Source organism: Miniopterus schreibersii (genome assembly GCF_964146895.1).
Source record: "Miniopterus schreibersii genome assembly, chromosome: 19".
Lineage (NCBI taxonomy): Eukaryota > Metazoa > Chordata > Mammalia > Chiroptera > Miniopteridae > Miniopterus > Miniopterus schreibersii.
In genome coordinates, this window is record NC_138119.1 from 22260950 (window position 1) to 22276838 (window position 15889).

The 15889-nt window shown below is 40.7% G+C and overlaps 1 protein-coding gene across 2 annotated transcripts in view; it reads left to right on the forward strand.

The window, feature by feature from the left end:
* The window catches only part of RGL1 (ral guanine nucleotide dissociation stimulator like 1), a 187920-nt gene that overhangs the window by 111602 nt on the left and 60429 nt on the right, over positions 1–15889 (forward strand). For both annotated transcript variants that reach the window (XM_081122379.1, XM_081122380.1), the window contains one exon: positions 7751–7959. In XM_081122379.1, the coding sequence (XP_080978505.1) occupies positions 7751–7959 (209 nt within the window). The remainder of the gene's footprint in view (positions 1–7750; positions 7960–15889) is intronic.

Here is a 15889-nt window from a genome sequence, read left to right on the forward strand (position 1 = left end):
AGAATATTAGGTCACACAGAAGCTCACTACCTACCCCCTGCTGACCTTTCCAGACAGAGGTTGGCTCGGCTGCACCAAAACAAAATGGATTCCAGAAAGCCATGGTACCTGTTAACCTGGGACCTCAGGATATGAAGACCTTGGGCATTTGAGGCTCTGAATGAGAGAGAGAAAGGGCGGGGAGGAGGGCAGGAGGAAGTTGTGAATCTTGCCAGTTCACGCTGGGTACCAAACTGTATGCGACGATTTGTGATGTTATTTGCCAAATGCAACAGTGACTAATTTAGTTCAAACCTTTCCCCTATGTAACTCTAAATCCTTGAACTTCTCAGAATAGCATGTGATTTCTTCATTTTATAAAGTAGATGTCCGAGACATTGAAACTTTAAGTTAATGCCCTAGGTCCCATAGTCAGTTGGCCTCTGAAGTGGAAATGGAACCCAGGTTAATTCATAACATCTTAATTGTTAGCATTCTGAGTGTCAAGCAGAAAAGTAGCATATAAAGGTGAAATGATTTTATTTGAAAAAATGTAGTCAGCAAACTCCTTGAAATCCACTTAATATTTTAATCTGCCTCCTTTAAAGCTTTTGGAATCCTTGAAGGAGGACCAGAATGTCAGAAATAGGGATTTGTGTCAGAGAAGGTTGAGTCTGTTATGGATTACATTGGAATGAGCAGATTCACAGCCAGGAGGACTGTTATTTTTTAGGAGATGGAAAACAAAACTTCCTGTTTCCCCCAGGAGAGTTCCTGGACTCTATGGGGTGATCTGGAAAACCCTGCTGAGACAGGATGGTGGAGGGCTGGGATTTCTGTGTGATAAAATACTGGCTGTGGTTTGTTATTACAGCCCCTTTGGCATCTTCCTGAGGATGAAGGGTACTCTTCATAGAAACCTGACCACATTCTAATATGTGGCTTCAAGCAAAGTCAACTCTTATGGATCTTATAATGTTTTTAGAGTACATTCATTTGTTATGCATATGCTTCTGTACCTCTCCCTCCATCACAAAGCTACTGTTTTCTTAGTTCAGAGGCATAATTTTCTGTCTTCTATGAGGTCAGTATCATGGTGACAACACAAATCCCTTCACTAGAGTAGACACAGAATGAGAAAAGTGTTTAACCAGAATAAACGCCTCTCTTGCATTTACCATTGACACAATCTGAGAGGGACCCCTGGGCAGTGGTGTGTGGAGAAATCAGCTCTCCAGAACAAAAGTCCATACTTACAGCCAGTTTGCCGATTTCCATGGTGTAAATTTCCACCATGGCCAGATTCATGATACCAACACAATGTCATTGAACATGGAAGTGAGACAGAGTGTGCACAGTTGGGTCTTGCAAGCAGTACAAGCTGGCTCCAGCACACTACTGGCCACCTTGATTTGTTTGCATAATCAGTTGGAAGGTCCATATGTTGGCATATATATGAATCTGGTGGTGAAGATTCCTTCTGGGGTCTCTGCCCAGAGATGCCAGTACAGATCAGGCGATGTGTAAATTTGCCATATGTGCAGGTGCTTCTTCTAGTGCTTGACATCTTTACTCTTGGAACCCTCTTGATTTTGGTGTTCTCCTAGGTGACACCCTCAGCCCACTGCTCTTCATGTTCTACACACGCTGCTCAGGAGAGTGAAGCCATTTTCATTGATGTAACTTCTGCATATTTCCATCTTAGACACCTCTCCCCATCTTTTACATTCTAACTGCCTATTGGACTGTACCATGGAAAATTCCAAAGATACTTCAAGTTCTACATTTCTAAAGTGGAACGTAGTACCTCTGCCCCATAAATATCTGGCCTCCCGTCCTGGGTGGCACCATTATCTTTCCAGTCATCCACAACTTGAAATTAGGTAAAGTTGTTTATTTCCCTTCATCGTCATCCTCTTAATCATTGTCTTGCCAATTCCTGAATATTCCCTAAATATGGCCCTCCACTCACCTCTTGCTCTATCCCTATTACTATTGCACAAGGTAAGGCCCTACTGTTGCTCATCTGGAGTATCAACAGCTTCCCTACCGACTCCCTCAATTTTAAAACCTCCCATCAAATCTGTCCACACTGATTTCTCTGACCACACTTACACCTAGGAAATGGAGTCTAAGCTCCTTGGAATTCGATCTGATGCCTTCATGATCAGGGAGGACCCTGCTGACTCTCTAACCAAGCATCATTCCCTTTGCCACATTGCTCCCCAATCACAATTCCCCCTTCAATGCCTCTTTTTTTCTTAATGCCTTCGTGCTGGTCTCTCTGCCTACTATGCCCTCCCAACATGTTACCTCCCACTCATGATTTAAAACGCAATGCAAGCATCACCAACTCAGTAAATCTTTCCTCTATCCTGGGTCCCTCCTGGGTCTTCCGTGGTATCTGCCTATCTCTCTGCCCTTTTCTCACATTGCATTTTCATGGTTTCTTTGTGTCTTTTTCCTCTGCTGTACTGAACAACATGGGTGTCAGAACCACATTCGGTTTCCTTTATATCTGTACTGCCTTGCACAGTGCCTGGCGCATAGTACTGTCGAGCTAACATGTGGCTGAGTAAGTAGATGAATAAATGAATGAGAGATCCATTCTGTACCCTTTGTATGCACTTAGCATAGGGTTGCCAGACTTACCAAATAAAAATACAGGATGCCAAGCCAAATTTGAAATTCAGATAAACAACAAAAGTTTTTTCAGTATGTGTCGGTCCTAAATCCTGCGTGGGACATACTTATGTCCCCAAATTATTTGATCATTCGTTATTTACCTGAAATTAAAATTTAATTGGGAGCTCTCGCAGATCCAACCTAGCAAAAAAAGAAAAAAGAAAAGAAAAAAAAAAGTGAGTTCACCCCCAAAGAGGAAATCCACACAGTGCAGAGGCTCGCATACCCTGGACACCACATACCCTAGTGTTTTGTGTACTCTGCCTTACATCTCTGTGTGGTCCCTGTGTAAACATCTCACTGTATTCCGATGCACTGGCTTTGCCATGACACTCTGCTGTGTGCCGTCAGTATATGTACTGTTTCTTTGCATGGCGAGGACGTTTATTCTGTAGATATTTGGGCACTGTAGACAGATGATCAGAGCTTCTTGGTGAGTCACCTCATGGCATTTCCTGTGCTATCCCTGGCTCCTTGTTCTTAGATGGTGGTTGAAGGGCATTTGAAAAGGTACCTGTGGTGCTCTGAGATGAATGGAGAGATAGCACTGTGTACCTTCTTCTATAAAACCTTGGATATAGGTTTAGATCTTTTTAGGGAGCATTGACTGGAATAGTGCTCACAGATTGCTTTTCTGCTCAGGCCAGGATGCCTGAGAGCTGGTGTGCCGGAGACAGAGCATGACTCGGAGAAGGATCTCACTCTGTTTCCACACTAACTAGGTTTATTTAGCACACACGCTGTCAGAGTTTCAGATAACTGGTGCATTATTTTGATTGCATTTTCAAATTGGAAACACCCAACTTGTTAACAGTTTATGTTTTAGACGGTGAAAGAATCTATTTCTCCAGGACTGGAAACGGAATTGAAATATGGCACATTTCATCTCGTTCATTCTCTGTCCCCTGTCCCACTCACGCCAGAAATGATCATTATGAAAATTCCGTGGCAGAGTTTTAGATATCTGCCCCTTAGGAGTCAGACATATTCTCTTAGGGAGAGCTGAATTCTAATGGCCGAAAGATTGGCCAAAAAAACAGTCATGAAACATTTTTGTGGCCTCAGAATCATGATCTTGTCAGTAAAGCGATGGCCTCTGATTAAATCCAGATTGAGCTGTTTCCTGTTAGCGTGCTAACCCAGAGGGCAGGCTCAGCCCTCCGCCTCTTGCCTCTAAGTCTGGGTTATTAAACACTTGTCTGCCAAACTCCCCCCCCAGGCTCCCCTCACTTTTCTTATAAACTAGAATTCGAAGGTATTGAGATATTACAAACAAAAATAACCTTAAATCTCTTAAAAGGGTTACGTAGCTTTTGAATATTTTGCTGCAAAAATGAAACCAAAATTTTAGTTTCTCCAGTCTGACCATAAGGCAGAGTATATATCAGAGTATATATTTTCTTTTGTGTTTCACTTTTGTGTAATTCTATTTAGAAATAATTTCAGATAGATTACTTTTAAGTTTTTGTTTTTCATTATGAAAATGTACTTTACTTGACTATTGGTAAATTAGGACCCATCTTCAAACACCTGGTCCTCCCTTTGCTGTAGCAAATAAGTACTAGGGTGCTGGCAGATGTGCAGAAGGTGACATTGGGCAAGTGCTCTGCCTCCTTGACATGCATTGTTGATTTTGGGGAGAGTGACTCTAGGCACCAGAGCAATCCCTGTACTTCAGTTCATGACACGGTCATTGGTGCTCACTCATTGCCCTTAGAGGAAGGTGTTTTAAATAGAAATAGTCTAAGTATTTGATTAGCCATTCTGTGAGCTCAAACTCGGTTCTTCCTAATTTACAGATGCAAACACTGAGGAGCAAAAACCATTAAAGGGACTTAGGAGGATCAGGCGTGCGGACTGAGAGCTTTTTCAGAGGAAAAGGCCGGCTGAGAGGAAGCGACTGGGTTAATGAGCAGCATGATCCCATTCCCAAGAGGGAACGTGGCTTCCTGCCAAGGCTGCTTTCTGGCAGGAAAAGGGACCCATTCCATCAGGTCCTCTGACAAGCATTTTTCTCTGTGTTTAAATTTTTGGCCACATCAATGCTCAGTGAAGAATTCGTTCTTTTACATACTTATTACTCTCAGTAAGAAAAGGTTTAGTTTTAAATGGGAATTTGCATTGAGAGTAAAATAAGAATCATCAATTTACAGAACTGTTTGGTAAGGGAACCCTGACAGGGCCACCAGGTAAGGAAGCTTGGCTTAGAATTAGAGCTTGGATATTCCCGCAGACTGAGACACCGAAGTATATTCTTTGACAACCGCTTTTTTTAAAAAATATATCTTTATTGATTTCAGAGAGAGGAAAGGAGAGGGAGAGAGAGATAGAAACATCAATGATGAGTCATTGATGGGCTGCCTAGCCCGCAACCCGGGCATGTGCCCTGACCGGGAATCAAACCCCGATCGCCTGGATCCTAGGTCGACGCTTTTTAATATTATCAGGCTGCTAAGTATTTTGATCAGGTCTTTTGAAATGACTAAGTAAAACTCACAAAACATCTCTGCATTTTGGTATTAAGAAAGAGATCAAAGAACTATAGGCATTGGAAGATAAAAACTAACATTATATTTTAAGTATTTTTCTTCTTTTTAAGTGAAAAGTGGCAAATATGAATGAAGTTTTAAATGCATCACAGTGACTTACTAAGCTAACAGTTTTTCAAACTTTGTTCATTGTAACGTTCTGCGAGATGCTGTGAGAATAAAAGGAAGTTTGTTCACAGATGTCACATACCGCATCTTTCTCTTGGAGTTTCATAACATGTTAGTGCTTTAAAGACTTCAGGAGATTCTAAAGTCAAGCAATGTATTTAACTTTAACTCTATAGCTCCCAGACTTGACCACAGCACCTTTTGATTTGGAACTAGTGTTTTACAGCACACACTGAGGGCAACACTGTACCAAGTAGTTAAAAATGTAATTAGGCTTTGAAACAATATACCTGTTTCATTTACTGCTTCTGGTTAAAGTTAATTGAAGCTCCTGGGAGACAGATGGGTATCAGTAGGCCTGTTCTGAAACTACAGATAGAGTGATCGAGAACAGTTACTAGGCCATGATCTGAGGCAGCAGGCCTACGGGAACATTTGGTATTTTGCCTGCACCAGATCCCTCTTTTTAGTAAACTTAAAAAGTATCTTTCAAAATTAAATAAGAACTAAAGTCATCCAGCACACAAGCTGGAGTGTTCATTTTAATTCCTGTTAGCAGTTAGATATGGTGACATTAAACTATTCTGACCCCTTTCTAACAGCGATCGCCACCGCTTTGGTCTTACAGAAAGTATATCGCCTGCTAATTTCCTTCCAGGGCTTTGCTGACAGGCCAGGCGAAGGAAAAGCAAGTATGCTGCTTAGTAAGCACGTCACCATTCAGAGATTCAGTTCTCTCTTCTCTACCCCATTTCTTTAATTTTCACATGTCTGATTATTTCAGTTTAGAAGAATTTGATATAAAACAATTCAAACTTACAATTCAGAGAAATCGCATTACTTAGAATACTTATTTGCTTTAGAAAAAGATTCTCTGGGCAGGTCATCTTCCCTAGCGCCTATGAAGGACAAGTTAAACTTTGAATACTGCATCTCTATATCATTTGATAAGCAGAATGTAAGACACACCCATATTTTTCTTTAATCAAATTCTCTCCCTTCATACTAAATTTTTAAGCTTTACAGATTTTATCATTAATCACCTCTTAAGTATTATGGTTTGTGTCTCCAAGGTGCATGCAGCTATACCTACAAGTATTAGTCACAATTTCATTTTCATGTGACAGTTACTTCTCGTGAACAAATGTCTTCTCTTGTACACTTCAAGTCTCCAGAAGGAAGGGTCACGCACCCACCCACCTGTTCCATCACTCCCCAGAGGTCAGCCCAGGGCTGCTCGGTGCAGCCACTTCTCAGTCAGCTATGTAGATTGCTGACAATATTAAATCAGAAAGTATATTGCCTCCCATGGACTGAAGAGCGTCAGGTCATGGTCAGATCTCCATAGACTTCCATGGAGAACATATGCCTACATAGGCTGATTTCTCAACCTATAACCATGGTGTCAGCTGGCTCACACAAACCCTAAAAACTTAGCAATCAGCTGTCCAAAGCAAGTTTGAGCCAGCTCCAGAACACCACTGTAGGAGCTGTCTTTAAGAGTGAGCTTGAAGCCCGGCCAGGCGTGGCTCAGCGATTGAGCGTGGACCTGGGATCCAGGCGATCAGGGTTCGATTACCACTCAGGGCACATGCCCAGTTGTGGGCTTGATCGATGACTTTCTCATCATTGATGTTTCTGTCTCTCTCTCTCTCCATCTCCTTTCCTCTCTCTGAAATCAATAAAGATATATTAAAAATAAAAGAAAAAGAAAAAGAAAAAAAAGTGAGCTTGAACACACTTACAGATACCAGAACCAACTGACTGAGGAGGCCAGGAGAGAGGGGTGTTGGGGGCTGGGTGAAATGAGATAATGGGATTAAGAAGTACTGATTCGTAGTTACAAAATAGGATTGGGGATTTAAGGTAAAGCACAGGGAAGCTAGTTAACAATATTGCAATAACTATGTATGGTGCCAGGTGGGCACTTGAATTATTGGTGGGAACACTTTGTATACCTGAAACTAATACAGAATAGTGTTGAATGCAAACTGTAATAAAAATATTTTTAAAAAGGGTGAGTTTAAAAACTTACCATGGAACAGTACTAAGGAAATGATTGATAGCATTTGCTAAACTCAATCCTCAGGTCATAGAGAACATCCTCGATAGAATATGCCAGTAACCTAATTCTCGATAGGATAGTAAATAGAAGCAAATGTAACCATGATGAAGTAATACCTGTGCTCCTAGACGGGAAGGGAACACGCCCCACCACCACCAACTCCTGCACCTCCACCACCAACCACCAACCCCTCCACTCCACTCCACCCACGGGGGGGGGGGGGGGGATGGCCTTACGTGACTTGTAGGGAAATTAAATAGAGCAAGGGAAAGCATGACCGGCTCTGATTCAACTATTTCAGTGTTTTCAATTTTCTCTTAGGGAGTCAATTTCTCCTGCTCCTAACCATGCATTTATTGTACAGGTGGAAGGGGACCAGCTCCCTCCTGGACATACAGTCAGCCAGTATGAGACTTGTAAGATCAGGACCATAAAAGCTGGCACCTTGGAGAAGTTGGTGGAGAATCTGCTGACAGCTTTCGGGGACAATGACTTCACCTATATCAGCATCTTCCTGTCAACGTACAGAGGCTTTGCCTCCACTAAAGAAGTGTTGGAACTACTGCTGGACAGGTAAGAATCTGGAGGCGGGTGAGAGGTGACAGAAATGTAGGGCTGTTTGCAGAGTGAGGGCCGAGGTTCTGAATCACCTGCATTTGGTGTGCTGAGGGGCATGTATGGGGAAGGATTAACTGGGAGGGGTGGAGCAAACCACAGGGAGATTATTCAGGAGCCACTTTATAGTCTGTTCCTGATGAAGATATCTCATAAAAATCTATAAAAGAGTTAGGAGTGTATGCTATAAATCTGGACCCCGATTACTAAGAGATTTCAGTTACTATTTGCCACTGTAAAATTTTCTCCATGTTTTTATAATTTTATATAATTCCAGTAAATGATTAACTAGAAATCTTATTGGGTTGTCGTGAGAATTAAACATGCTGATATGTGTGAAGCATGGGGCTCAGTGTTAAATCCAGAGGAAGCAGCTCATGGGCTGTAAGAATGATGATGACGACTCCCAACAATCCCTGTGCATCAGCTGCTTTAGGGATATGCACATAAACGTCCTCCTTGATCTATGTTGTTAAGTCACATGCTATATATAGTAGAGCAGTGTATGTTGTAATTCATACACCAGTAATTGTATTTCCCACTTTATTTTTGTTTGATTTGTAATTGAACTTTGTCTTTTGAAAAATAAGCCAGGCAATTGTTTTAGAAGCATGAGAGTTCTCATCCAAATCCTAATATTTTGGGGTTTCCTGTATAAGAAAGGAAATGAGATAGGATGTTTTTGTTGGAGTTGTTGAATACTGGTTTTTAACTAGATTAAAAAAAACTGACAGTAATATGTCCTCATGTTCAATATTCTTACACTATCGGAGGGTGTAAAAAGAAACATGGATGTTTTCTCACATGGCTACCTTTTCCCAAATAACTTTCACTAGGTTTAAAAAATATATAGAAGTACAAAGAAAAGAATTAAATAGACCATAATCTAATTAGGCAGATAACACATATTAAGATTTCAAAACTAGAAGTAATCCATGTATGTAGTGAGAAGTTCAAACAGTTCCGAAAGTTATAAAAATGAGAAGTAAAAACTTCCCTTCCCTCTGGTCCCATTTCCCAGTCCCCTGCTCCCGGCGATCGCTGCACACCATGGCTTCTGTACTCCTCCCCAATTTTTCTGGGCGTATGTACGTATACATATGTGCACATTTATATAGATGCGTATCTTGTGTATGACATTTATTACATATAGATTATATACTTAAATGTGATATAAATGGAATCATCGTACACAGTCTATTCTGCAAAATTTTTTTTTTTTACTTATCTGTGTATCTTGGAGATTTATTGGTTCATTAAGGGAATTAACATATGTAAAGGGCTCATTAGAACAGTGGCTGGCATTTTGAAAGCTCACATGTAAACTATTGTTATTTCAAAATTAGAAGTTATCATATTCTTTTTAGTGGCTTTATAGTAGTTATCGAATTGATTATTCTATGGACAGACAGTTAAGCTCTCTCCAGGTTTTTTTAATTTTTAATTTTTTTTTTGGAATTTTAAACAATGCTGCAAAGAGTGTCTTTGAATATATACCTTCTGAGAATCTGTTTGAGAATTCCACAGAGTAATTTCATGGGAGAGTGATTGATAGGTCAAAATATACAAGCACTCTAAAATGTGAAAGGTATTGCTAGATTGCCCTCCAGAAGGCTGCGCCAGTCACACTCCTGTCCACAGAGGAGAGTGCCTCTTCCTCACCTTCCCCACACCCTTGCTAACTCTGCCGTCGAAACCACCCCTGCCACGATCTGGCCCCTGAGAAACAACTTGTTGTTTTTAAATGTATGTTTTTTTCCATTTATGAGTGAGGTTTAGCATTCTTTAAACTACTGATAGGGCAATTGTGTTTTCTATGAACTGCCTTTTCATATCCTTTACTTATTTTTATTTTGGACTACTGTCATCTAATTATTGATTGTCTAATTATAAGTCTTTGTATATTAACAAAATTGATGTTTTGCTTATCATATGTTGGAAATATTTTTTTCTAATTTGTCCCTTGGGTTTGAAAGTTGTTTATTAACATTCTTTTTTATGAAGACATTTAAATATTTTTTATGCAGTTATATCTATCAGTCTTAAAAAAGGCCTTTTAATAATCAAGTTCTATTCCAATGGGAGTAAGGTTATTGATAACAGCGGGTTTTTCTCAAGATATTTTCCTCATGGGTGCGTACAGAGTGGAGTCCTTTGGATCGAATGTTCTGTATGTTCCGGAACATTCACAAAATGTCTCTCCTCATCATCCATTGATCTGGTTATGGCAACTCTGGACGTAGGAAGTCCTGAAGGTTTTTGCATAGCAGTACTTAAATAGTAAGCCTGAAGGGTAAACCTGTGGGATTAGTGAGTCATTTTTTTTCATAGTTTGTTTGCTTGTATAATACCTCTCACCTATAAATAGAACCTGAAGAGTTATGTGAATTTTCTCTTTGCTATTCCGTATTTATAAAAAGGCTGCAGTATGCTAACTGTTGGCAGGCAGGAGGAGGAAATAGGTCAGCACATCAGGACTCCTGCAAGTTGTTTTTGGAATGGGCGACCTCTTCTAGTTCTGGGGTAACTCCATTGATTATAGGCCACAGATGGCCCCAGTCAGTAAGGGAGCGCACGTGGGCTCCAGCTGTTCACCACAAACAGTGGACAGACACACAGGAACTAGAGTGTTTAGTCTGTGACTTGTGGACATCCAGCTTTTATTTGATGATTTAAAAAATCTTCTCTTTGTTCTCCTATCGTAGACATTTTTGGATTTTTAAAATATTAACTAGATAATTATTAAATAACAGAATCAATATGAATTCAAGTGATATTTAATTCAAACTGTCATTTAAGGTATAACTGAATGAAGAGTTACGGTTACCTTGAACCATTTGTATGGGCCAGGGCCTGGCCTTGAGTTTAATCTCATAGCGTATTTTTTCCTTGCTTCTGAGACGAGTGGAATCAATAAGTACTGAATGTCTGTAAAATACCCATTGCTGCAGGAACACCATATGGATGAAACAGAAATATAAGGCTTGGTGGTTTCTCACCCTCGTGGTGAATTTACGGTGAAGCTGCCGGTACTGAACCTCTGGGGACCCTCACTTGCAGTGCCCTCTGCACAGTTTGTAGTCATAGTTTTGTGTTCCTTTCCTTTGAGAGGACCCCAAGGATTCCATATGCTGACCCTGCAAAACCTGGATCCACCCTGAGAACTTAATACTTTACTGCAAAAGATAAGGTTTACATATATGAAACAAGTAGACAACCACTCAAGGTGGTGTAAAAATGAAACCGACATGTTCTGAGAAGTTCAGAGAAATAAATCCCATTTATTTTGCTTCCTCTGCAGAAATTTGGAGTTGTCCAGATATGTACAAACTTTAACAAGAACATTTCTTCCTCGCTCTATTTCCTACTCACACTTAGATCTTGTGACCAGATGTTAATCTTTGTTTCATTTTGATCAAAATTCAGATTCTGTGCAACACTGGGTTCTTAAATTGATTTTGAGGAGTTTTAATGTCTATAATTGGGAGGTAAGCAATTAAGTTGAACTTAACTTTTCTGAAGATAAGCTTGATGTACTATTTTCTTTTTTTTTAAATCCTGACCTGAGGATATTTTTTCCATTGCTTTTTCAGAGACAGTGGAAGGGAGAGAGAGAGAGACATCGATGTGAGAGCTGTCACATCGATTGGTTGCCTCCCACACATGCCCTGACTGGAGCTGGGGATCAAACCTGCAACCAAGGTACATGCCCTTGGCCAGAATCAAACCCAGGACGCTTCAGGGCTGATGCTCTAACCACTGAGCAAAACTGGCTAGGGCACTATTTTCTTTTTAATGTTTTTATTGATTTAGAGAGAGAAGAAGGGGGGGGAGAGAGAGAGACATTGATCAGCTGCCTTGCCCCTACTGGGGATTGAGCTACAACCCTAAACAGATGCCCCAGCCAGGAATCGAACTGGTGACCTTTCAGTTAATGGGACTATGCTCAACCAACTGAGCCACTCCAGCTAGGCGATATACTGTTTCCTTTTTAGGAAATTGTAGTAGAATTGTTTGTGAGTCTCTGTTGTATCTTTTAAAATAATTTCTCTTGGTTTCATAATAATAGATTGCTTATCTTTTGTGAAATTGACACTGAAAAGTTATTGTAGGATGTGCTAATCCTAACCAGTCAAGAATGGATTGAAGGCAGATGCTGCAGTATTTATTTCCCTCCAGAGAAAAGCTTGTTTGAAGTCAAGCTTTGATTTTCCTTAAGACTTCCAATCACGTGGCTTTTCTCCTGTGGAACTGTTTGTTTTCTGTCACTTAAAAAAAAATCTTTTTATAAATTTTTTTTATTCTGCTAGTATGAGCCTTTGTGTTTGACCAGTAGACAGTGGTTTAAAGTCCCACATAGCTAATTCCGTGTGTTTGCTTTACCCTGTACTTGGGGTGATCAGCAATTCACAAAGGATCCTGCTTTCTGTGCTTCTCACCATGGCCCAGAGTTAATTCTAGGGCTCACTGGCTTCCTTTCAGTCTAAGAGAAAGTTTTTGACTGTGGTTTAGCTGTTTGTGTTGGGGCTTTGAGATTTTATCTTCTCTAACTTTAAACATACATTCCACTTAAAAATAAATCTTCCCACCGCACCATTAAAAAAAAAAGGTAAGGGAGTAAGTTTCCTCTGAAAGTACCCAATGTCAAATGTAAGGAGAGCTAACTCAGCCAGTGATCCTCACTGAGGACCAAGTGACATTTGCACAAACATCTAGATTTGTCTTCAGGCAGCTGTCACATTAGCTACCTTGGAGCTATTTCTTGGTGATTCTCGCATTTTGCATCTCTGATATCAGAAGTAAGCAAAGTGCCAAGAACAAGCAGAGTAGGGCTGAAATGGGTCCCCAGAAACTTCCGCTAAGTCACTAATGGCACTCAGGCCGCAGCTTGGAAAGGACTGAGCAGGAGTCTGAATTACCCCTTTATTTCAAGTGAGTTCTACCAGCGGAGGACTTCTGGAGAGCATTAAGGTGGAAGCCATCCGTAAACATTATGCTTTAAGACCAATCTGGCTTGAATTTGCTTGCTCAGGTCACAGACACGAGACTAATTCAGTGGGTCTTTGAACTTATTTCTTCCCATGTTTGCTTGCCATGCGTTTTCATAGACATTATCTCATTTAGTTCATTTATCATTACATCACTCCCCTGTTTACAGATGCAAATATTGAGACACAGAAACATTCCATCAGTAAGTGGCAGAGCAGGAATGAAGACCATGAAGACCCCCCCTTTCTGCCTTGGGAGCTCTTTTCAAGCGTTCTGCCTCCCGTGATTTGTCACTGTTGGGTCTGTGTGCCTGGAGTGTTTCTGTTTATTTGATGTGCTCAGGCCAAATCCCCTGACCTGAATCTGCTCCTTCCAACAGAGGGCTCTTCTTGCGGGATAGGGATAGCCGATGAGAAAGCTTGGGAGGATTTTCGCAAATATGTTACCACTGTGGGATGGTTATCTTAAAGCCCTGCTCTGTGACACCTGGCGTAGTAACACCTTCATATGGAAAAGGTGACGCACCGGTATATGAATATGAAGTTCTTAGTACGGTGGCTGGCAAATACTAAGTGATTAACCGATGACCATTGGTTTTTCTCTCTTCATGACACTTGCCACTCTTTGAAATTACATTTCTTACTTATCTTGCTATTTCCTGACTGCCTCCCTGGCGGGGAACCATGTGTGTCCTGTTCATTGCTGCACCCTTAGAGAGGAATGTTATTTGGCAGTAGGTGCTTACGAACGATTTGTCTAAAAAATAAATAATGGTTATTATTCATGCCTGTTATAAGCACTTGCACTGGAACATTACCCAGCCTCTGCCTACTTTTAGTGGGAGAGACAAATAAATCTACAGACTCATACCATTATTGTCAAGGCAGTGAGGGCTCAATGTATACTTTTAAAAAAATGAAACTTTATTTTTTAAAGAATTTTTAGGCTCACAGCAAAATTGAGTGGTAAGTACAGAGAGTTCTCATATACCTCCTGGCCCCACACATACCCCCCTCCCAGAGTGGTACATTTGTTGCAATCATTGACATGTCATTATCACCCAAAGTCCATAGTTTACCTTAAGGTTCACTCTGTGGGTTTGGTCAAATATATAATTATATGTAGCCATCATTATAGTATCATACAGGGTATTCCCATTGCCCTACAAGTTCTGCGCTCTGCCTGTCATCTCTCTCTTCCCCCACCCCAATCCTTGGCAATCACTGATCTTTTTACTGTCTCCATAGTTTTGCCTTTTCCAGAATTTCATATAGTTGGAATCATGTACTATGCAGCCTTTTAAGATTGGCTTCTTTCACTTAGTAACATGCATTTAAGGCTTCTCCATGTCTTTTCATGGCTTGATAGCTCATTGCCTTTTACTGCTGAGTGATGTTCCATTGTCTGAATGGACCACAGTTGTTTGTCCAGTCACCTACTGAAGGATGTCTTGGCTGCTTCCAGGTTTTGCCAATTATGAATAAAGGTGCTGTAAACATCCATGTACAGGCTTTTGTGTAGTCATAAGTTTTCAGCTCCTTTGAGTAAATACCAGGGAGCAAGATTGCTGGGTTAAATGAGAAGAGTATCTTTAGTTTTGTAGGAAACTGCTAAATTGTCTTCAAAAGGGCCATATAATTTTGCATTCCCACTAGCAATGAACAACTATCTTTTGCTCCATATCCTTGCCAGCATTTGATACTGTCTTCGTTTTGGGTTTTTGCCGTTCTAATAGCTGTATAGTAGTATCTCATTGTATTTTTAATTTGCAGTTCCTAATGGCATATGATATTGTACATCTTTTCATGTGCTTCCTTGCCATTTGTGAATCTTCTTTGGTGCAGTCTCTGCTGAGGTCTTCTGCCCATTTTTTAATCATGTTGTTTGTTTTCTTGTTGTTTTAAGAGGGTTTATTTTTGTATATTTTCGTCAACAATCTTTTATCAGATGTGTCTTTTGCAAATATTTTCTCCAAGCCTTTGGCTTGTCTTACTATCTTGATATTGTCTTTTGCAGAGAAGAAGCTTTTAATTTTAACAAAGTCCAGCTTATCAGTTTTTTTCTTTCATAATTTGTGCCTTTGGTGTTGTACCTAAAAGATCTTTGTCATGCCCAAGGTCATCTAGGTTTTTTTCTATGTTATCTTCTAGAAGCTTTATAGTTTTATGTTTTACATGAGTTCTATGAGCCATTTTGAGTTCACTTTTGTGAAAGGTGCAAAGTCTGTGTAGATTCATCGCCAGTCATGTCGAAGATCAGTTGACTGTCCGTTGCTCTATGGTCCTGTGATTAGGTTTGAGTCTTATGATGAGCCTGTGCACTGGACTGTGACCTTTGTTAGTGCTTCTGAGTTTGTCTATTTTTTCTCCCTCAGGGAAAGGATGGCTCGGGGAGGCCAGGAGATGGATATTTTCCTTTAGGTGGGTTAGGCTCTGATAAAACCCCAGCAGGTCAGGGCCTGGTTAACTAGTTTCCCCCAAGAGCAGGTCTTGTTAGGAGTGCTCTGGGATATTTCCAAATGGTTCCATTTCCCCTCCCTTTGCTGGAAGCAGGAAGAGATTTTTTTCTCTGATATTTACTGTGAGTACCTTCAAGCTCCTGGAGGTAAACCTCACAGAAGTACGGTGGTGGCTTGTCTGTAGTTTCTATACTGCAGACGTGTCCACATGGCGCTCCAGCAATTCACCAGTTACAGTTCAGGTTTTTCTACCCTGGCACTGGTTCCCGTGGAGATTTCTGCTCCAATAAGTGGGAATTCTCTGCGTCTGCCTGCCTGCGTCTCCAGTTTTGGGGACAGTGGTTTATCCTTTCACCTCACTTCTCTGGTGTGTCTAAGAAGAATTGCTGACTTTTCAATTTGTTCAGCTTTTTACTTGTTATTAGGATCGAGTGGCTGCTT